The 19,110-nt window shown below is 35.6% G+C and overlaps 1 protein-coding gene across 8 annotated transcripts in view; it reads left to right on the forward strand.

Moving 5' to 3' along the window:
- ZNF568 (zinc finger protein 568) overlaps positions 1-19,110 on the forward strand; it is an 82,798-nt gene that overhangs the window by 25,899 nt on the left and 37,789 nt on the right. For all 8 annotated transcript variants that reach the window (XM_041745846.1, XM_041745852.1, XM_041745850.1 and 5 more), the window contains 2 exons: positions 1,100-1,226; positions 1,494-1,589. In XM_041745846.1, the coding sequence (XP_041601780.1) occupies positions 1,100-1,226; positions 1,494-1,589 (223 nt within the window). The remainder of the gene's footprint in view (positions 1-1,099; positions 1,227-1,493; positions 1,590-19,110) is intronic.

Consider the following 19,110-nt stretch of genomic DNA (forward strand, 5'->3'; position numbering starts at 1 on the left):
TATATTGTAATAATTCTGAATACTGATTCTCACCCCTTTTTCTCTAAGAGTTGTTTTTATTTTTGTTTACTTATGCATATGTTCAGTGACAGCATGAGTAGGGGAAGGGCAGAGGGAGATGGAGAAGCAGACTCCCCACTGAGCAGGGAGCCTGATCCCGGGTCTCCGGGATCCTGACCTGAGCCCAAGGCAGATACTTAACTGATTGGGCCACGCAGGCACTCCTCATTTGTACTGAATTCTCCCAAATGTGAAATATGTGTGTTTTTTTTTGCCTTAGAGCCTTAAAGATTTTTTCCTTATTTCATGATTTGAATATTGAAGTTTTTAAATGGAGGGGAAGAGTTAGATATATGTGACTAAATAACATTCTTTTCCAGAAATTTATCATTTGTTTCTTGGCCTCTGTTACATTGCTGTCATTTCTCATCCTCTAATTATAAATAAACAAGAAACAAAAACCTGAGTCCCTTTCTTTGATGCTTGACTTTTGATTCTGTCCTTGGCCCTTTACTTACTATGTATGTTTTCTACAATTACTCCTATCCTTCAGCCATGGATTCAGCTGTCAATATTAGGTTGATGGCTAATTCTTATCTTTCTTCATACCTCTAACTGCATATTGGATATTTCCATCTGGAAGTTCTATAGAAATTTCAAATTTTGCACATTCAGATTTTCATATCTCTCCTCATTCCTCCTGCCTTATTTCTCTTCCATCCCAACTTTCTCCATGTTCCCTTTCTCACTAGGCCACACAGTCACTTGGATAGGTTCTGAGACAGTTACCTGTGAGTCATGTCTAACTCTTTCAATTCTGTCACAAACCAGTACAAATCAGTGACCACTGTCTTCAGTTTCCTGTATAATAGATGACGAATGCTTAAGTTTGCTAAGTTAAAAGTCAGCATCTTACAGCTTATTTCTACAATGATTTGTTTTCTTTCACAGTGTAGTACAAGATTAGGTAAACATGAAGACTAAATATATGGTTCTTAATGAACTCTGATCCCTGAATACTAGCTACATAGTTCTTACATATTTTGACCACTGCATCTAAGTTTGATGACTTCATATTAATTAGTATTGGTTTTTACAGGAGACAGTGACATTTAAGGATGTGGCTGTGGACCTCACCCAGGAGGAATGGCAGCACATGAAACCTGCTCAGAGGAACTTGTACCGGGATGTGATGCTAGAGAACTACAGCAACCTAGTCACAGTGGGTAAGGGTAGCTTTGCAATTTTTCATGGAATTCCTTTCCATTTTTGAAGTGTATGAAGACTTTAACTTGCCAGGTGAATTTAGCCTTCCTTTTCTTCACATGATTCTGTGTATTCATATTCAGGGTAAAGCCTGATTACTTTGTCTCACTTTGGAAATTCCTTTGTCCTCATCCTTCATGGGCCCTCAAGCCACTAAGACTCAGCCCAAGGTGTCGATGGTTGTCTTCAGCATTGACATCCAAGTTCTTTGCTGTTTCCTATAATAGGTTATCAAGTCACCAAACCAGATGTGATCTTCAAGTTGGAGCAAGAAGAGGAGCCATGGGTGATAGAGGAAGAAATGCTTGGGAGGCACTGTCCAGGTGAATAAGTAAAAAGCAGCTCTGAATGAGAAAGCCACAGGACAATTGTTCATGTGGTTGATACCATTTCACATTTTCCAAAATTTTCTTAAAGGCTGTAGTGTTCTAAGGGGACAAATGGTATGAATGGATTGGATTATTATGACCTTTCCAAATACTATATTGTTCCTATACTGGAACTATCTCCTTTTCCAAATTTTAAGGGGCTGGTAGTTCCATCTGATTTCAGGATGCCAACCTTCTTTAATTTGTTTAAAGCCTCACTTTCAGGATTATTGTTCCTCTGTGATCCTTAAACTCTCTTTTTCCTTTGTGATTGTAGTTTTAGTTTTTTTTCCTTGTTCATTCAGTATTTCACAGATGTGTAATAATTTAAAAGTCTGTTTGTTTCACACTTAGATTTTGTTTCAGTTTCTTTCCATTTTGAAAGTTAATTCCATAAACTTTCATAGATTTGACATCTTTAGAATGTTGAGATTTTCTATTAAAGAACTTGCTCTGTCTTTGTTCATATCTACTTTGTATCCTTCAGAAATGCTTTCCAACTTTTCCCTTTATAGCTTTTGTATATTAAGTTTATACCTAAGGATTAGATAAGAGAAAAAAATCAGTACTATACATTATCCCGGTGCTTTCATCACTGTGCTTTCAGTTTGTCATTGGAAAGGAATCTATAAATTCATCTTTAGTTTAAGGTAAAATTGTATTCCTGAAAAACACAAGAGAATCAACTGAAAAGGTATAACAAATAGTAAAAGAATCCAATGAGATGGCAGGATATCAAGTTAACAAATAAAAATCAGTAGCTTTTATATATACATCAACGATCAAGTGGAAGATATAAAAGAAAGATTTATCATTTATCTTTTTATATCTTGTAGATTATAGTTGTAACAATAAAGACCAAATTTATAGTTCTAACAATAAAGGTAAAATACTGCTTGGGGCATTAGCATGTTCCAGTGTACAAAATAAAGTCCTGTCCTCATGGAATTTATAAATTTAGTGGAAACTAGAGTCCTTGAGTTTTTGCACATAAGAAAATATTTCTTACCCTTTATTATTTGGTTAATAGTTGGCTGTGTGTAAAATTCTTGAGCCGTACTTTTTTGGTAGACAGTTCTCTGAAGACTTTAGATAATTCTCTGCTGTCTCCTGGCTTTGACTATTTCATGGAGACATCTGAAGCCTGATTGGTTCCCCTCATAGATTATTTGATTTGTTTGCCTTCAAGGCCCTTGGGTTTCTTTTTCCTTAAATCTTTAGAACTTTTGTGGTCTCTTGATCAGTCAGTATCAGTTTTTCATTTCAACTTGTATATTCATGTTTTTTGGTTCTAATTAGCATTATTATATAGAGCTGATGCAGATTCCTTTTACAATCATTGTCACTCATCTTTAAATGAGGTTATTTCTTGCTGGACCCACTATTTACAGAAGAGTATTGAAGATTGTCCAGAAAAATGCTCTGAGTAAATAGGAAGCCCTTGTCACTCTTACCAGCCTCCTTTATCATTCAAGTTTTTTTTTGTTTTTTTTTTACTTATTTTTTTTTTTAATTTTTATTTATTTATTTATGATAGTCGCACAGAGAGAGAGAGAGAGAGAGAGAGAGAGAGAGAGAAAGGCAGAAACACAGGCAGAGGGAGAAGCAGGCTCCATGCACCGGGAGCCCGACGTGGGATTCGATCCCGGGTCTCCAGGATCGCGCCCTGGGCCAAAGGCAGGCGCCAAACCGCTGTGCCACCCAGGGATCCCCTTTTTTTTTACTTATGATAGTCACAGAGAGAGGGAGAGAGAGGCAGAGACACAGGCAGAGGGAGAAGCAGGCTCCATGCACCAGGAGCCCGACGTGGGATTCGATCCCGGGTCTCCAGGATCACGCCCTGGGCCAAAGGCAGGCGCCAAACCGCTGCACCACCCAGGGATCCCTCATTCAAGTTTTTGTACTGAGCATTGGTTTGCCCTTCACTCTTTCTGAATCAAAGATTATTAGTTGCATGCTTCCTCTAGCATACAGTATCTCTTCTATTCTGCTATGCGAACAGATTGCTTATATAAGAATAATGACTGCATCTTCTTATTTAGCTTTGTTTTCCCTACCATTTCATATGGCCAGATGAAGACCATTATGTTCCTGCTACCAGTCCCAACACATCTGGATCCCACTGTTGCAAAAAATAACTAATTCATTCTGCCCATAGAGTGTGCCTCCTGTTTGGAGGAAACTCTGTTACTATTCAGCTTTCTGTCTGAGATAGGAGAGAACAGCCACATTCTCCATGTTTCTTTCCTACCTGGTCCGATCTATCCCCTGCTCTGTCTTTATTTTCTGGAGTTGGAGTTTAGCTGCCTTTTAGTTTCCCTGAAGATATATTTTCTTTTTGTTCTTCTTCATATTTGCAGAGAGAGGAGAGGAGACAGAGATGTTTAATTTGACCATATTGAAACAGGAAGTTCCTCTGCTATATTTTATCCCATGGATCACCCTTCTTGGAAATGTCTTTCTTTTTGCTCCTCTCTAAAAGATTGTTATCTCCTTAGCTCCTCTTTATTGTTTGTTTCCTGTTCCTTTAGGAAATGTCTTTTATGTGACTTCTTTTCTCAGCCCTCACTGGACATTATCCAGAGCCATTCTGAATTACATAAAGATCCTTTTTCCTTTATGTGCCTATATGACATAGGTGTGTTCTTGCCTTTTAGTCAGTATTTAACTACAGGAGTGGCAACATTTAATGTCTCTAGTGTTGTGAAACTCTTCACATCTTTGCCTTTAATTATGAGGGTTCTTACCTATTCTGGTTCTGTTATTTAACTTGGAACTCAATTTCTAATAAATGCTCCCCACCACTCATAGCCATTATAGATCGACCTCCATTTTTGACTTAACTTTCTACTTTATGTCTACCACAGTGATTTGGAGTCTTAAAACATACTGGTTATATATTTGATTTCTGAGACTTAATCCACCAAAAGTAGGGCTATCTTATTCTTCATGTAATGACTCATGAATTGATTGGTATAGAGCTATATTTGGAGAGATTTTTTTTTTTTTCTTACTGCTTTTGCTGTTTTAAATATTTATTTTGGGCGCCTGAGAGGCTCAGTTGGTTGAGTGTCTGCCTCTTAATTTCATCTCTGGTCATGGTCTCAGGGTCCCGCATGGGACTCACAATTAGCAAGGAGTCTGCATGGGATTCTCTCTCCCTCTGCCCCTCCCCTTGCTCATGTGCTCACTCTCTCTCAAATAAATAAGAATAAATCTTTAATAAATAAATAAAATATTTATTTCAAGACCTTCAAAGTAAATGTAGAGGATTTATTCAGGTCAGGTTAAAAAGGGCAGAGTCACATGAGATATTGTTGAAATCTTAAATTGCATATGAAGTGTTTTTTAGCAAATAAGGGAATCAGACAGAAAATACCTTAAAAATTTTAAGAGGAGGATTATAAAAGGAATAACAAGATAGAGAAAGTTTTTGGAAAAAATTTTTAAGCGACCTTGGTATTAAAGTTGTTTTCCTGTGAGATTTGTAGATTCTTTAGATTTATTTTAAAAATGAGAACAGGGGTGCCTCGGTGGCTCAGTGGTTAAGTGTCAAACTCTTGATTTTGGCTCAGGTCATGATCTCAGAGTTGTGAGGTGGAGCCCCACATTGAGCCCTTTGTTGGGCTCTGCACTAGGTGTGGAGCCTGCTTAAGATTCTCTCTCTCTCTCTCTCTCTCCCTCTGCCCCCACTTGCATGTGTGTGCACTCTTTCTAAAAATATTTTTTAATAAAATAAATAAGTAAAAATGAGAAAAACATAACATTAAAAGAAAACCAAATCATAAAAGTTTGGAGAGTAAAATTAGTATGACATGTTCATGGGGCAAAACTTGAAGCATAGCCTGATTGGAAAAGGGTAGACTTTAAAGGATAAGTGAAATGGAGGTTGGGTTATCTACATGAGTCAGAGAAGTCTGAAGTTTGCTAACCTTCATGCCCTCTTTTGTATTTATAAAATTTTATGGGCAATTTAGTTCAATTTTTTCCCTTTTTTATTTTTAAATTTATTTTAAGTTTTTTTTCTCTTTTTTAAATCACTGAAGCTGTAGTTTTGCCTTATGTATGTTGGCACTCAGATTACAATACAACGGTTGTTTATAGGCAGGGACTTAGAAGAAAACTGAATATAAAGATTAAAAAGTGTCTAATTATGTGAATTTTAAGTTACCTGGGGTTGAATCTAGAGAAACCATTATAGAGCTAATGATGTAGAGAAGAATATTATTATTTTAGGTAACAGTATGTCAGCCATGAAGAAAGAACAAAAGCAAAACACAACTGAATTTGCTGATAAGGGTAGTTTTAGTGTCTAGAAATGAACATAGGATAAACTGATAGTACCTGCTATTAGAACAATGCAGTGAATCATATCTTAAACAAAGATGGCTTGCCTTGTGATCATTGGATATTTATATGCCTTGTTTTTTATGCACTTATGAGAATGACTTACAATTAAGGGCACTCCGGGTGGCTCTGCGGTTTAGCGCCGCCTTCAGCCCAGGGCGTGATCCTGGAGACCTGGGATCGAGTCCCACGTCAGGCTCCCTGCATGGAGCCTGCTTCTCCCTCTGCCTGTGTCTCTCTGCCTGTCTCTCTCTCTCTGTGTCTCTCATGAATAAATGAATAAAATCTTAAAAAAAAAAAAAAAAAAGAGAGAATGACTGGCAATTAGATGCAAATTTAAAGCTGTCTCCATCGTTATTACCAGTTTGGGGCTGGATTTAGTTTGGACAGCCTAAGCTTCAAGTGTTTTTATACAGAAATAAGGGAATTAAAACTTTATAAAGATAATTTGCCTCTCGTCTGCAGAATGGGTAAGATCTAAACTTCCTAGGATCATATTACAGTTAATCTTGGTGAAAGTAATGAAAATTTGGGTTACAGTTTGCTTCTATAACCTAATACTACTGTTATTATTTTCCATTTATATTATTTCTTTCCTTTTTAATATGTATTTTTAATTTTTCTCAAAGTAATACATGTACTTGCTTTTTAAAAACATAGAAATACAAGGCTTATGACAGTCCCTTCTTCTAACCTCACATTTTACCTCATTTAGGGAATTATTTTCATTTCAATTTACTTAGCTATTTCTTTTAGCATTGACCTTTATTTCTAAATAAATATACTTTAACAATGTTTATCATAGTCATTTTCAAACATAGACAAAAATAGAATATATGGAATCTTCATACTTAGCTTCAACAGTGTTCAGCATTTTGCCAGATTTGTTTATCTGTCTCCCCCAGTTTCGTTTTGGTTTAGTTTGTGAACTATTTTACATTTCATCTTTAAATACTATTGTATATATCTCTAACAAGCAAAATTTATTTAAATAACCACAATATTATTATCACACCTAATAACATTAATAATAATTTCTTACTCTCATCTGATATTTAGTTCTGTTCCTATTTCCTTGATTGTCTCAAGAATATATTTTTATGGTTCATTTATTTGAATCAGGATCTAGATAAAGATTAGCACATTGCATTTGGTTGATATATCTCTTAGTTTTAATTCATAAGAGGTTCTCCTCCCCCCCTTGCCCGCAACCCATTTTGCCCCCCACATTTTATTGGTATAGAATCCAGGCCATTTGTCTTTTAGAATAAAGGTCAGCAGTTTTTCTCTTTAGAAAGCCAGATAATAAATAGGCTTTGTGGGCTAGATAAGGTCTCTGTCTTATATTTTCTCTCAACACCCTTTAAAAATGTAAAAAACGTTCCTGGCTCACAGGCTGCACAAAAATAATCTATTGCTATTTTTTGCCAACCCCTGCTCTAGAATGTCTCACATACAGGATTTGGCAGTTTGCTTCCTCATGTTGTTTTACATACTCCTATATCCCATTTTCCCTATAACCTGGCCTTATTGTATTCAAGTTCAGTTCTTTGGCAAGGATACTTTGTTGATGGAGCTGTGTACGTCATATTGCACTTTATCAGATTGGTTTATCTCACTTTTATATTGAGATTGATGAATAGAGGCTCAGTCAGTTCAGCATTTGACTTGATTTCACCTCAGGTTATGATCCCAAATTCGTGGGATTGAGCCACATGTCAGGCTCTGCACTCAGCATGGAGTCTGCTTGAGATTCTCCTTTCCCTCTGCCCTTCCCCCCAGTCTTGCTCTTTTCTCTCTCAAAACAAATAAAACCTTAAAAAAAAAGAGATTGGTAGGGGGATCCCTGGATGGCTCAGCAGTTGAGTGCCTGCCTTCAGTCCAGGGTGTGATTCTGGAGTCCTGGGATTGAGTCCCACGTCGGGCTCCCTGCATGGAGCCTGCTTCTCCTTCTGCCTGTCTCTGCCTCTCTCTCTCTATCTCTCATGGATAAATTAATAAAATCTTAAAAAAAAATAAAAAAAAAGATTGGTGAATAAATTCATGTGTTCTGAATCAGGATCCATTAATTTTGAAGATTCATATTAACTTTCACTTAAGGGGGGATCCCTGGGTGGCGCAGTGGTTTGGCGCCTGCCTTTGGCCCAGGGCGCGATCCTGGAGTCCCGGGATCGAGTCCCACGTCGGGCTCCCGGTGCATGGAGCCTGCTTCTCCTTCTGCCTGTGTCTCTGCCTCTTTCTCTCTCTCTGTGTGTGACTATCATAAATAAATAAAAATTTATTAAAAAAAAAAAAACTTTCACTTAAGGCTTTTAGCAGCCATTGATAATCTTTGGCTAGATCTATTATTTTATTAGAGATTCCTTCTGCTTTTATTAGCTTTACTTCTCCCATAAATATGAATTCTAGGGGTGCCTGGTTGCCTCAGTCAGTGGACTGTACAACTCTTGATCTTAGAGTTGTGAGTCCAAGTCCTGCATGGGGTGTAGAGATTACTTAAAAAAAAAAAAAAAAAAAAAAAAAGGGATCCCTGGGTGGTGCAGCGGTTTGGTGCTTGCCTTTGGCCCAGGGCACGATCCTGGAGACCCGGGATCGAGTCCCACGTCGGGCTCCCAGTGCATGGGGCCTGCTTCTCCCTCTGCCTGTGTCTCCGCCTCTCTCTCTCTCTCTCTCTCTCTGTGTGTGACTATCATAAATAAATTTAAAAAAAAATTTTTTTAAAAATAAAAGAACTCTGTCAGTAACTATTTGATCACCCTGACATACAGTTATTACAGGTCAGGAAAGAGAAATACTTGACTCCTTTCCTTTAAAACTTTTTCTTTTTAAGTAGGGACTTGAACTCAGGACCCTGAGATCAAGACCTGAGCTGAGACCAAGAATCAGACACTTAACTGACCAAGCCACTCAAAAACTTTGAGAATAATGATTGGTGTCCTAGCAATCTCCAGTTTGCCAAGTTAAATCATTATAAATTTATATAATGAGCATCAAAATAAATACTATATTATTCAGTGCATATAAATAATATATATAGAAAGACATTTAAAAGAATGTGTTTATATATTTTAACATAATTTATATATTTTATTTTTTAAATTTATATATTTTAAACATTTTTATATATATTATTAATCAGCTCATATTGTTAACAAATATATAGTATTTATTTTAAAGCTCAAATGGTCATATCATTAGCCAGAGGATTCTTTGGTTAATTTTATAAATTTCCTGCTCCAGACATAAAATAACTATTGCTCTAGAAACCCTATCTCCTTTAGTGGGAAATGATTTGGAAACCACAATCTGGGCATAATAGTTGCTCATTAGTACTAGGTTATCATTGCCTATAGAAATTGTAAGTGGGCAGCCCCAGTGGCACAGCGGTTTGGCGCCGCCTGCAACCAGGGTGTGATCCTGGAGACCCGGGATCGAGTCCCCCATCGGGCTCCCCTGCATGAAGCCGCCTTCTCCCTCTGCCTGTGTCTCTGCCTCTCTCTCTCTCTGTGTCTCCCATGAACAAATAAATAAAATATTAAAAAAAAAAAAAAAGAAATTGTAAGTGGACAAAACTAGGAAAATACACTTTTTAGAAAGAAAAAAATACATGTATTTATACTGATACATCCAATTCAAATTAAAAAGTGCAGAGTTGTTACTTACCTTTTTTGTTTTGTTTTGTATCTCTTATACTGAAAATCTTGGTTCCTTATTGCATTAAAATATTTATTTGCTTAATCTATATATATTTCTCCACCTTGGCATTGCTTGAGCCCAGATGATTCTTTGGTGTAGGGGACTATCCTGTACGTTGTAGGATGTTTATGTAGGGTGTAAAATGTTTAGCAGCCTCTGTGACTTCTTATTAGGTGCTAGGAGCACCAGTCCCCTTTCCTTCCACTTTCCTAAGTTGTGACAGCCAAAAATGTTTCCAGATCTTTCATACATTGCCAAATGTCCAATTTGGGGGCCCAAATTCATCTGTCTCTCTTTCTCTTTATATATGTGTATATGTGTATGTGTGTATACCATATTAACAAAAATACCAACATTACTAATAATGAAAAAGATTACTGGGTGGCACAGTAAGTTAAGTGACTAACTTTTGGTTTCAGCTCAGGTGTGATCTCAGGATGGTGATAGTGAGCCCTGCATGGGCTCCACACTCAGTGTGGAATCTGCTTGAGATTCTCTCTCCCTTTCCCTTTGCCTTCCACTGTGCACATGAGCTTGCATGCTTGCTCACTCTCTTTCACACACAAATTAATAAATAAATCTTAAAAAAAGAAAAAGACTACTGAATATAGTTTAAGATTTTTTTGGTTGTGTGCTTTTTTTTTTTTTTTCTCCATTAGGATATAGTCAAACTCTACTGTGTTTAAAGTCACTTGAAGTGATTATGGCCCTAACTTCATAGGTAGATTTACTCATTTCCATTTGTTTTCAATTTTTAAGAGTTATATTTGGCTTTCTTCTTCCTTTTTTGATATAATTTTTTGTTGTTGTTGTTAAGTAAAACATACACATGATTCCAATGTCAAAACTACAAAAAAGTCTGAGATGTCATGCTTTCATTCAGGATATATAAGTGGAATTGGGATCCCTGGGTGGCGCAGCGGTTTGGCGCCTGCCTTTGGCCCAGGGCGCGATCCTGGAGACCCAGGATCGAATCCCACGTCGGGCTCCCGGTGCATGGAGCCTGCTTCTCCCTCTGCCTGTGTCTCTGCCTCTCTCTCTATCTCTCTGTGACTATCATAAATAAATAAAAATTTAAAAAAAAAAAAAAAAAAAAAAAAAAAAAGGATATATAAGTGGAAAAAAATCAATGTTCAGAGCAGCATTTAGAATATGCTACTTTTTAAATAAAGAGTAGGAGAGGCATATGTGTATGGATATATATTTAATATATATATTTTAAGAGAATATAAGAATAACTCCAGGGGATCCCTGGGTGGCGCAGCGGTTTGGCGCCTGCCTTTGGCCCAGGGCGCGATCCTGGAGACCCGGGATCGAATCCCACGTCGGGCTCCCGGTGCATGGAGCCTGCTTCTCCCTCTGCCTGTGTCTCTGCCTCTCTCTCTCTCTCTCTGTGACTATCATAAATAAATAAAAATTAAAAAAAAATAAGATACTATTAAAAAAAAAACTCCAAAATTAATAAAAATGCTTATCTGTCAGGCAGTGGAGGAATCAATGTCTTAGGGATAAGATGGAAGTTAGTCTTCTCTGAATATGCTGCTGTTTGGTAATTTCTAATTATTAAGTTGATACTAACGAAAAATGAGGTTTAGTACTCTTCACCACCACTACTTCCCCTTTTCTTTTTCTTTGAATATATCACAATTTTTGACTGATTTGGTTTTCACTGCTTACTTTGTTTCACTTAGTTGATAGACTATGTTACTGTGCCAAGAAGTGACTATTAATTACATAGCCTTATATTTTTTTGTCATTCCTAATTTGTAATGCCTAATTTTTCTGTTTGCTTTGTTTCCTATATATTTTTAATTTTAATGAGACTCTCAAATGTTCGTTTAAATAGGGGATTCATCAGTGTCATTAGTTTTACTTATTTTCATGCATGAAAGGATAAAAAGAAAATTCTAAAAATCTTCTAACAAGTTTTTGTTGCTTTTTGAGTAGAACCTAGCAATTTTTTGTGGCATTGTAAATGCCAATTCTAGAATTTCAGTTCTGTGGGTCTATTGTTTTTAATCTTCTTGTCTCCTACCTGAAGGTAAATGCCAACATTCATGAGGGACAAGCAACAGAAAGGGACTGGAAGTCTTACCATTCAATATAGACAAGTTTACATAATTCCTAGTGTTTTAGTATGAGGCTTCCTTTACATCTACTTCACTTGTTCCTAAGTCTAGAGCCTTTATAGTTCATTTTCTCTAGAGAGTAAGTCTTCCTTTTCCTGCTCAGGTGGTGAATACATGGCCACTTACTATGTGGGTTGTGTGAGAGGAGTATAGGTATTGGCAAAGATTCAGTTACGGAGAAAAGAGCTTATTAGCAGCTAATTTATATGAAAGTATTAGATGTCCTAAAGAACCTCTAGGAAGACTGAAGGACCAACTATAGGATAAGCTTTTGGGAATGAGTCTCAAAGTCATATCAGAAAAATGAGCTGCTAAGTGAGTTCCTTTCCCCACTACGATCAAGAATTTGCTTCTGATGGGGCACCTGGCTGGCTCACTTGGTGGAGCATGCAACTTTTGATCTCAGGGTTGTGAGTTTGAGCCCCATGTTGGGAGTAGAGCTTACTTTAAAAAAAAAAAAAAGAGGGGTGCCTGGCTAAATCAGTTATGTGACTGCCTTCAGCTCAGGTCATGATCTCAGCATCCTGAGATTGATCCCCATGTTGGGCTCCCTGCTCAATGGGGAGTCTGCTTCTCCCTCTGCCCCTTCTCCTGCTCTCTCTCTCTCTCTCTTCCTTTCCCTCTCTCCCCCTCTCTCTCAAATAAATGATGATCTTGGGGCCCTGGGATTGAGCCCCATGTTGGGCTCCTTCCTCAGCAGGGAGTTTACTTCTCTCTCTTCCTCTGTCCCTTCCTGCCACATGCTCTCTCTCGCTCTCTCTCTTTCTCAAATAAAATCTTAAGAAAAAAAATTGCTTCTGATTGAACCAGGAAAAAGCCTCTATAGCCATAAGCTTTAGAACCCTACCACTTTTGTTATAGTATTTAGGTAAAATGCCCACTTTATTTCTAATTTTGTTTCTGAATTAAAATATTGTATGACCAATCTAAATCACATTCAGAACCCTGCATGCATGCGTGTCTAGGAAATAGAATGCACCCTTTGCAGGATGGAAAAACATAGTATGAAGTTGGAAAGATGTACTTAATAATAATACTTGCCTCGGGGAGTGTAACTGTTCCCTATTCAGACTTTAATCCTTTTCAGGCATCTCTATCTTTTGAGTACCAAAATCCTCTAATTTGTTAGCTTTTCTAGTGTTTTGAAGCCAAATCACTTTGTTGCTTGACATTCGCATCTTTTTACTACTTTAACTTCTTAGCTGTGCCATTAATTAACAGTTCTTTATATTGCCTTTCATCTCCATTCTTTTGTTGAAATATCTTTTACATCCTCTTTACGCTCCTGTTTCCTTTGTTCTTGTGAGTTTAACTCTTTTTTTTTTTTTTTTTTTTTACTGTCATTTTAATGGAATTTCAGGGGGGAGGAGAAATACATACATTCAATCCACTTTCCTAAGTTGTGACACTGTGTTTAACCACAAATGTTAGTATTATCCTCTGGTCATTTTGAGACTCTATCCAGTCCTTTATATAGTCACCCTTTCATTTTACTTATTCTGTTCATGTTACTTATTTCTGTCTAATATAAGCATACTTTAAAAGCAATCAAAGCTACTTAGGCCTATCAATGTCAGTTTTCTCTCCATTTCTGTAGTAGTTAACATCTTACAACTTAGAAACTAGGGTAATTTGCAGTTTGGATTTCTTTCATATTAGGAGACTAGAATCAACATAAAAGATCAAATCCAAATAGTAGCAAATTTCTGAATGTTATTAATAGTGTAGTAGCTGAAAAATGCAAAAGTACTATTGATCAAAATCAAATAGTAGCAAATTTCTGAATGTTATTAATAGTGTAGTAGCAGAAAAATTCAAAAGTAATCATTTTTGGTCCTCCATTTTAGAAGTTTGGGAAGTTGATGAACAGATCAAGAAGCAACAGGAAACTCTTGTGAGGAAAGTCACATCTATCTCCAAGAAAACTCTCATTAAGGAAAATGTCATTGAATGTAAAAGAGTTACAAAAATATTTCCTTTGAGCTCAGATATTCTTACTTCAAGACAAAACTTCTATGAATGTGACTCACTTGATAAGGGTTTGGAACATAATTTAGATTTACTTAGTTATGAGAAGGACTGTATAAGAGAGAAAAATTATGAATATAGTAAGTATGGGAAGCCATTTTACCATTGCTCATCCCATGTTCTAACTCCCTTTAAGTGTAATCAGTGTGGACAAGACTTCAGTCATAAATTTGACCTCATCAGACATGAGAGAATTCATGCTGGAGAAAAACCCTATGAATGTAAGGAATGTGGAAAAGCCTTCAGCAGGAAAGAAAATCTTATTACACATCAAAAAATTCATACTGGGGAAAAACCATATAAGTGTAATGAATGTGGAAAAGCTTTCATTCAGATGTCAAACCTTATTAGACACCAGAGAATTCATACAGGGGAGAAACCTTATGCATGTAAAGATTGTTGGAAAGCCTTCAGTCAGAAATCAAATCTCATTGAACATGAGAGAATTCATACTGGAGAAAAACCCTATGAATGTAAAGAATGTGGAAAATCCTTCAGCCAGAAGCAAAATCTTATTGAGCATGAGAAAATTCATACTGGGGAGAAACCTTATGCGTGTAATGAATGTGGTAGAGCCTTTTCTCGAATGTCATCTGTTACTCTACACATGAGAAGTCACACAGGGGAGAAACCTTATAAATGTAATAAATGTGGAAAAGCCTTCTCTCAATGCTCAGTGTTTATTATACATATGAGAAGTCATACAGGTGAGAAACCCTATGTATGTAGTGAATGTGGGAAAGCATTTTCTCAAAGTTCATCCCTTACTGTACATATGAGAAATCATACAGCTGAGAAACCCTATGAATGTAACGAGTGTGGAAAAGCCTTCAGCAGGAAAGAAAATCTTATTACACATCAGAAAATCCATACTGGAGAGAAACCATATGAATGTAATGAATGTGGGAAAGCTTTTATTCAGATGTCAAACCTCATTAGACACCAGAGAATTCATACTGGTGAGAAACCTTATGCATGTACAGTATGTGGGAAAGCCTTTAGTCAGAAATCAAATCTCACTGAACATGAGAAAATTCATACTGGAGAAAAACCCTATCATTGTAATCAATGTGGAAAAGCTTTCAGTCAGAGACAAAATCTCCTTGAACATGAAAAAATTCATACTGGAGAGAAACCGTTTAAATGTAATGAATGTGGTAAAGCCTTCTCTCGAATCTCATCTCTTACTCTTCATGTAAGAAGTCATACAGGGGAGAAACCTTACGAATGTAATAAATGTGGAAAAGCCTTCTCTCAATGCTCATTACTTATTATACATATGAGAAGTCATACTGGTGAGAAACCTTTTGAATGTAATGAATGTGGGAAAGCATTCTCTCAAAGAGCATCCCTTTCAATACATAAGAGAGGGCATACAGGTGAGAAACGCCGAGTATACTAAATGAGGGAAGGCCTTTTCTTAAATTCAACTTATGCTTTACTTTTGAAACATATTGGTCCAAACAAAAAGATGAAAATCTTTATGGAAAAATTGTAAAACTTCATTGAAGGGCGTAAGACTTGAATAAATCAAGAGAGATATCATATATGGAGATGGAAAGCCCCAATCATAAAAATGTCAGTTCTCTTTGAATTAATCTATAGACCTAATATAGTTCCAAACATCTAACAAGAATCTTCTAGGATATTTACAAAATGATTCTAAAATTCATGTGAAATGGAAGTCCCTGGATTTCTGAGACAGTTTTGAAAAAGAACAGAGAGGACACATCTTTTACCATATACTACACAAAAGTTAATGGTCATTAAGTAGTCTGTGGTATTAGAGCATGGATAGTTAAATAAACAGATTTTACAGGATAGAATGCCTAGAAATAAATAAATGATTATACATGAATGTGGTGCATATTAGACATGATATCATGAATCAGTAGGGAAATGACAGCCAATAAAATTCATTGGAGGATTTGGTTCTCCATTTTGAGGGGAAAAAAACTACATGCAATCTTACAATGTATAAAGAAACAGAATTCCAAAGGATTTGAACACTGGAATGTAAAAAACCAAACTGAAGTTCTTGGAAGGAAATACAAAAATGATGTCTCACCTTGAGGCAGGGAAGCATTTTTTAAAAAACAAAAGGACCCTGCCTTTCAATTTCTGTATATTCATTCTAAAGAAATTCACAAATCCCATAAGAAATATATATATGAATTGAAAACAAGCTAAATATTGATGGGGTAATGGATAAATAACGTGATATAGTCAAATAATGGAATAGTATACAGTAGTTAAAAATAATAGACCAGATCTGTACTTTGCAACATGGGTAGTTGTGTAAAACAGTATAGAGTGAAAAAAATCAAGATCCCCAAATGAAACATTGTATAATGACATTCATGTAAGTTGGAATTAAATCATAAAGAATAGTATTGTTTTTATTATTGAAATATGTATGTATTTAAGATGGACTAGAAGGGTACTACATACCAAATTATTGTTAGTATTGTCTCTGCCAAGAGATTAGGATTGAGGGTGTTGATCAGAGGGGGCTTTTAGCTTTATTTGTAATTTTTATGCCTTAAAAAAGATTGATAGCATATAAAATAAAATTTAAAGTTAATGATACACAGTGGCAATATGGATGTCTTGTCTTAATGGTGTTTATGTAGTTATTTTTCAAAATTTGTGGACTAGGGGATACCTGTGCCCATAGAAAAAAATATTATGATGGATCCATATGCCATATCAGATGTTGAACCATTTTATCCAAAATATTTCCCGAAAATTAATAATTAGAAGTGATAGTCCTATTTACTATATAATATGAAATTAGTATACTTTATCAATCTTATGATGCTTTTTTTCACATTTTAACATTTCTAAAATTGTGACTCATCTAACCAATTATGTCTTAGGTTTAAGTATATATGTAATTATTAAAAATTTGAAAATCAGATGGCAGTGTGATAAATCAAGTATTATTTGCCATTTTAGGGCATCATAGTCTATTAATGATCCCTACTCTCTCAGTATGTCTCTTATTATTTGACAATAGTTGTGTTAGATTCATAGCTAACTAGTAGGTAATATATTTAGAGTCATTGTGTAGAGAATAAGATTTTCCTGAGAAATTGACTAGGTGAGATCAGTTTTCTTGACCTGTAAGTTTCCATACAACCAGGATAGACATTAATATCATTGTTAATCATTACAACATTTTGAAATGAGATAGGTTTTATTTTCTTGAGATGGTCATAAGAAATTTTGTAACAAAGCTTCGCTCTTAATCTACAGATCATTTTATTCCTTTCACAACCCTTGATTTATATGACCTATCTCATTTTGGTTGGAAGTGGTAGTAGTCTCAGATCCTGAGCAGTAATAACAGAGTTCTAAAAGGATCTCATTCCTTATAATAATATATGAACCAACCCTTACTTAAGGTAATGTTTTATCCCAGTATCTCTACAATATTACTTGATATACAGAAAACCATTAGTGCCTTCTTTAAAAGGAGATTAGAGTTGGGGCTGTTGATCAAAAGGGAACTTTAACAATGAATGTTTGAATGGTAACTATATTTGTTTGAAGGTGATTTCACAAAACAACTCAAACTACAGCTGTGATATACAAACATGACTGTATCAATTTTGACTTTTATTAGCTTTTTTTAAAGCTTGACAGTGATTTATTGTATTTGTAAATTGCAGGGACGGATTTTCATGAAAACAATTTACCAAAACTTAAGTATCTAAATGAGTATTGTCATTTCATAGCGTCTTCTTTAATAGGTTTTATGCTAAGTCCAATTTTGCCAACACATCTAATTTTTGTAGACTTTTATTTTCAAAAATAGTTTTCAAAATTCATGTGTTATCTACGTAACAAAACCTGTGTTTGATGAGGATGTGCAGAAATTGGAAACCTAAAAAAAAAAAAAAAAGAAAGAAATTGGAAACCTTGTGCATTGTTGGTTGGAAAGTAAAATTGTACAGCTGCTGAGGAAGACAGTTTGGCAGTTCCTTAATAAGTTAAACCTATAATTACCATATGATTCTGCATTTCTGTACCTAAGTAGACATCCAGAAGAATCGAAACCAGGGGCTCAAATTGATCCTTGTACACCAGTGTTCATAGCAGCATATTCAGAATAGCCAAAAAATGGAAACAGTCCAACTGTCCAGTAATGGATAAATGGATAAACAAAATGTGAGATATACATACAATGGAATATTATTCAGTCATACAAAAGAAAGAAATTCTGACTCATACAAAATGTAAATAAATCTTGGAAACAATATGCTAAATGAATCAACCCAGACTTTTATGTTCTTCTATGAACAAAAATTGTATGATTCCACTTATATGAAGTAACTAAACTAGGCAAATTCATAGAGAAAGTAGAATAGATTGAGATTACTGGGGTGTGGAGGAAGAAATGGAGTTTGTTTAATGAGTAAATTGGTTCTGTTGCAGATGAGAAAGTAGTAATGGTGATTATATAGCATTATGTATGTATTTATGACCACTTAATTGTACACATAAAAATTGTCAAAATGTTAAGCTTCATGTTCTTTTATATTTTAACACACATGCACATATACAAGTTTACAAATACTCTATTTTGTAATGCCAATATCTGAGTTACTTAAGTCATTCTCTATTGATAACTTTCTCTTGACTCTTTCTCATCTTTCTTATATTTTTGCTTATGTAGTAATTTTGATTGTGTACTGAACATTGTGAATGATATGTTTCAGAGATTCTCAATTTTGTTATAATTTTCTGGAGAATGTTTACTTTTGTCCTATAAATAGTTTTAACTTGGCTGGATTTAAAATCCAATCTCTGTCCCCTGATTTTCAGCAGTAGCTGAAATATCTGCTCTTCCGTCTTTTAGCTATTTATTTCTAAAGATTCTTTGGAATTTACATAAATTTGTAAGGTTCAGGCATCAAAGATTTGGGCCAAATTTTTATGTAAACGTTGAATCTTCCCTCTGTAGCTCCCTCCTTTCTGGGATTTAACTCTTTTTTTAAACTAGCAGCCTCCAACTTCATCCTCCCACTTCTCAAGCCAATAAGATTGTGGCTTTTTACTTGCTTTTAGCTACCCTATGCCACAGAGGCTGGGAAGTACCAGTATGTGATAATCTGTATAAATACTAATGTCTCACAGTATACTTTTTTTTCAAAGGTCAACTCCCCTTCAGTTTTTTGTCTGTTTCTGGTATTCCCTGATGCCTTCACATGGTGCATGCACGTGTGCATGTGTATGTGTGTGTGCAGAATAGATGTAGTCAAGAGTTTATT

This window comes from Vulpes lagopus, chromosome 2 (assembly GCF_018345385.1).
Source record: "Vulpes lagopus strain Blue_001 chromosome 2, ASM1834538v1, whole genome shotgun sequence".
In the NCBI taxonomy this organism is placed as follows: Eukaryota; Metazoa; Chordata; class Mammalia; order Carnivora; family Canidae; genus Vulpes; species Vulpes lagopus.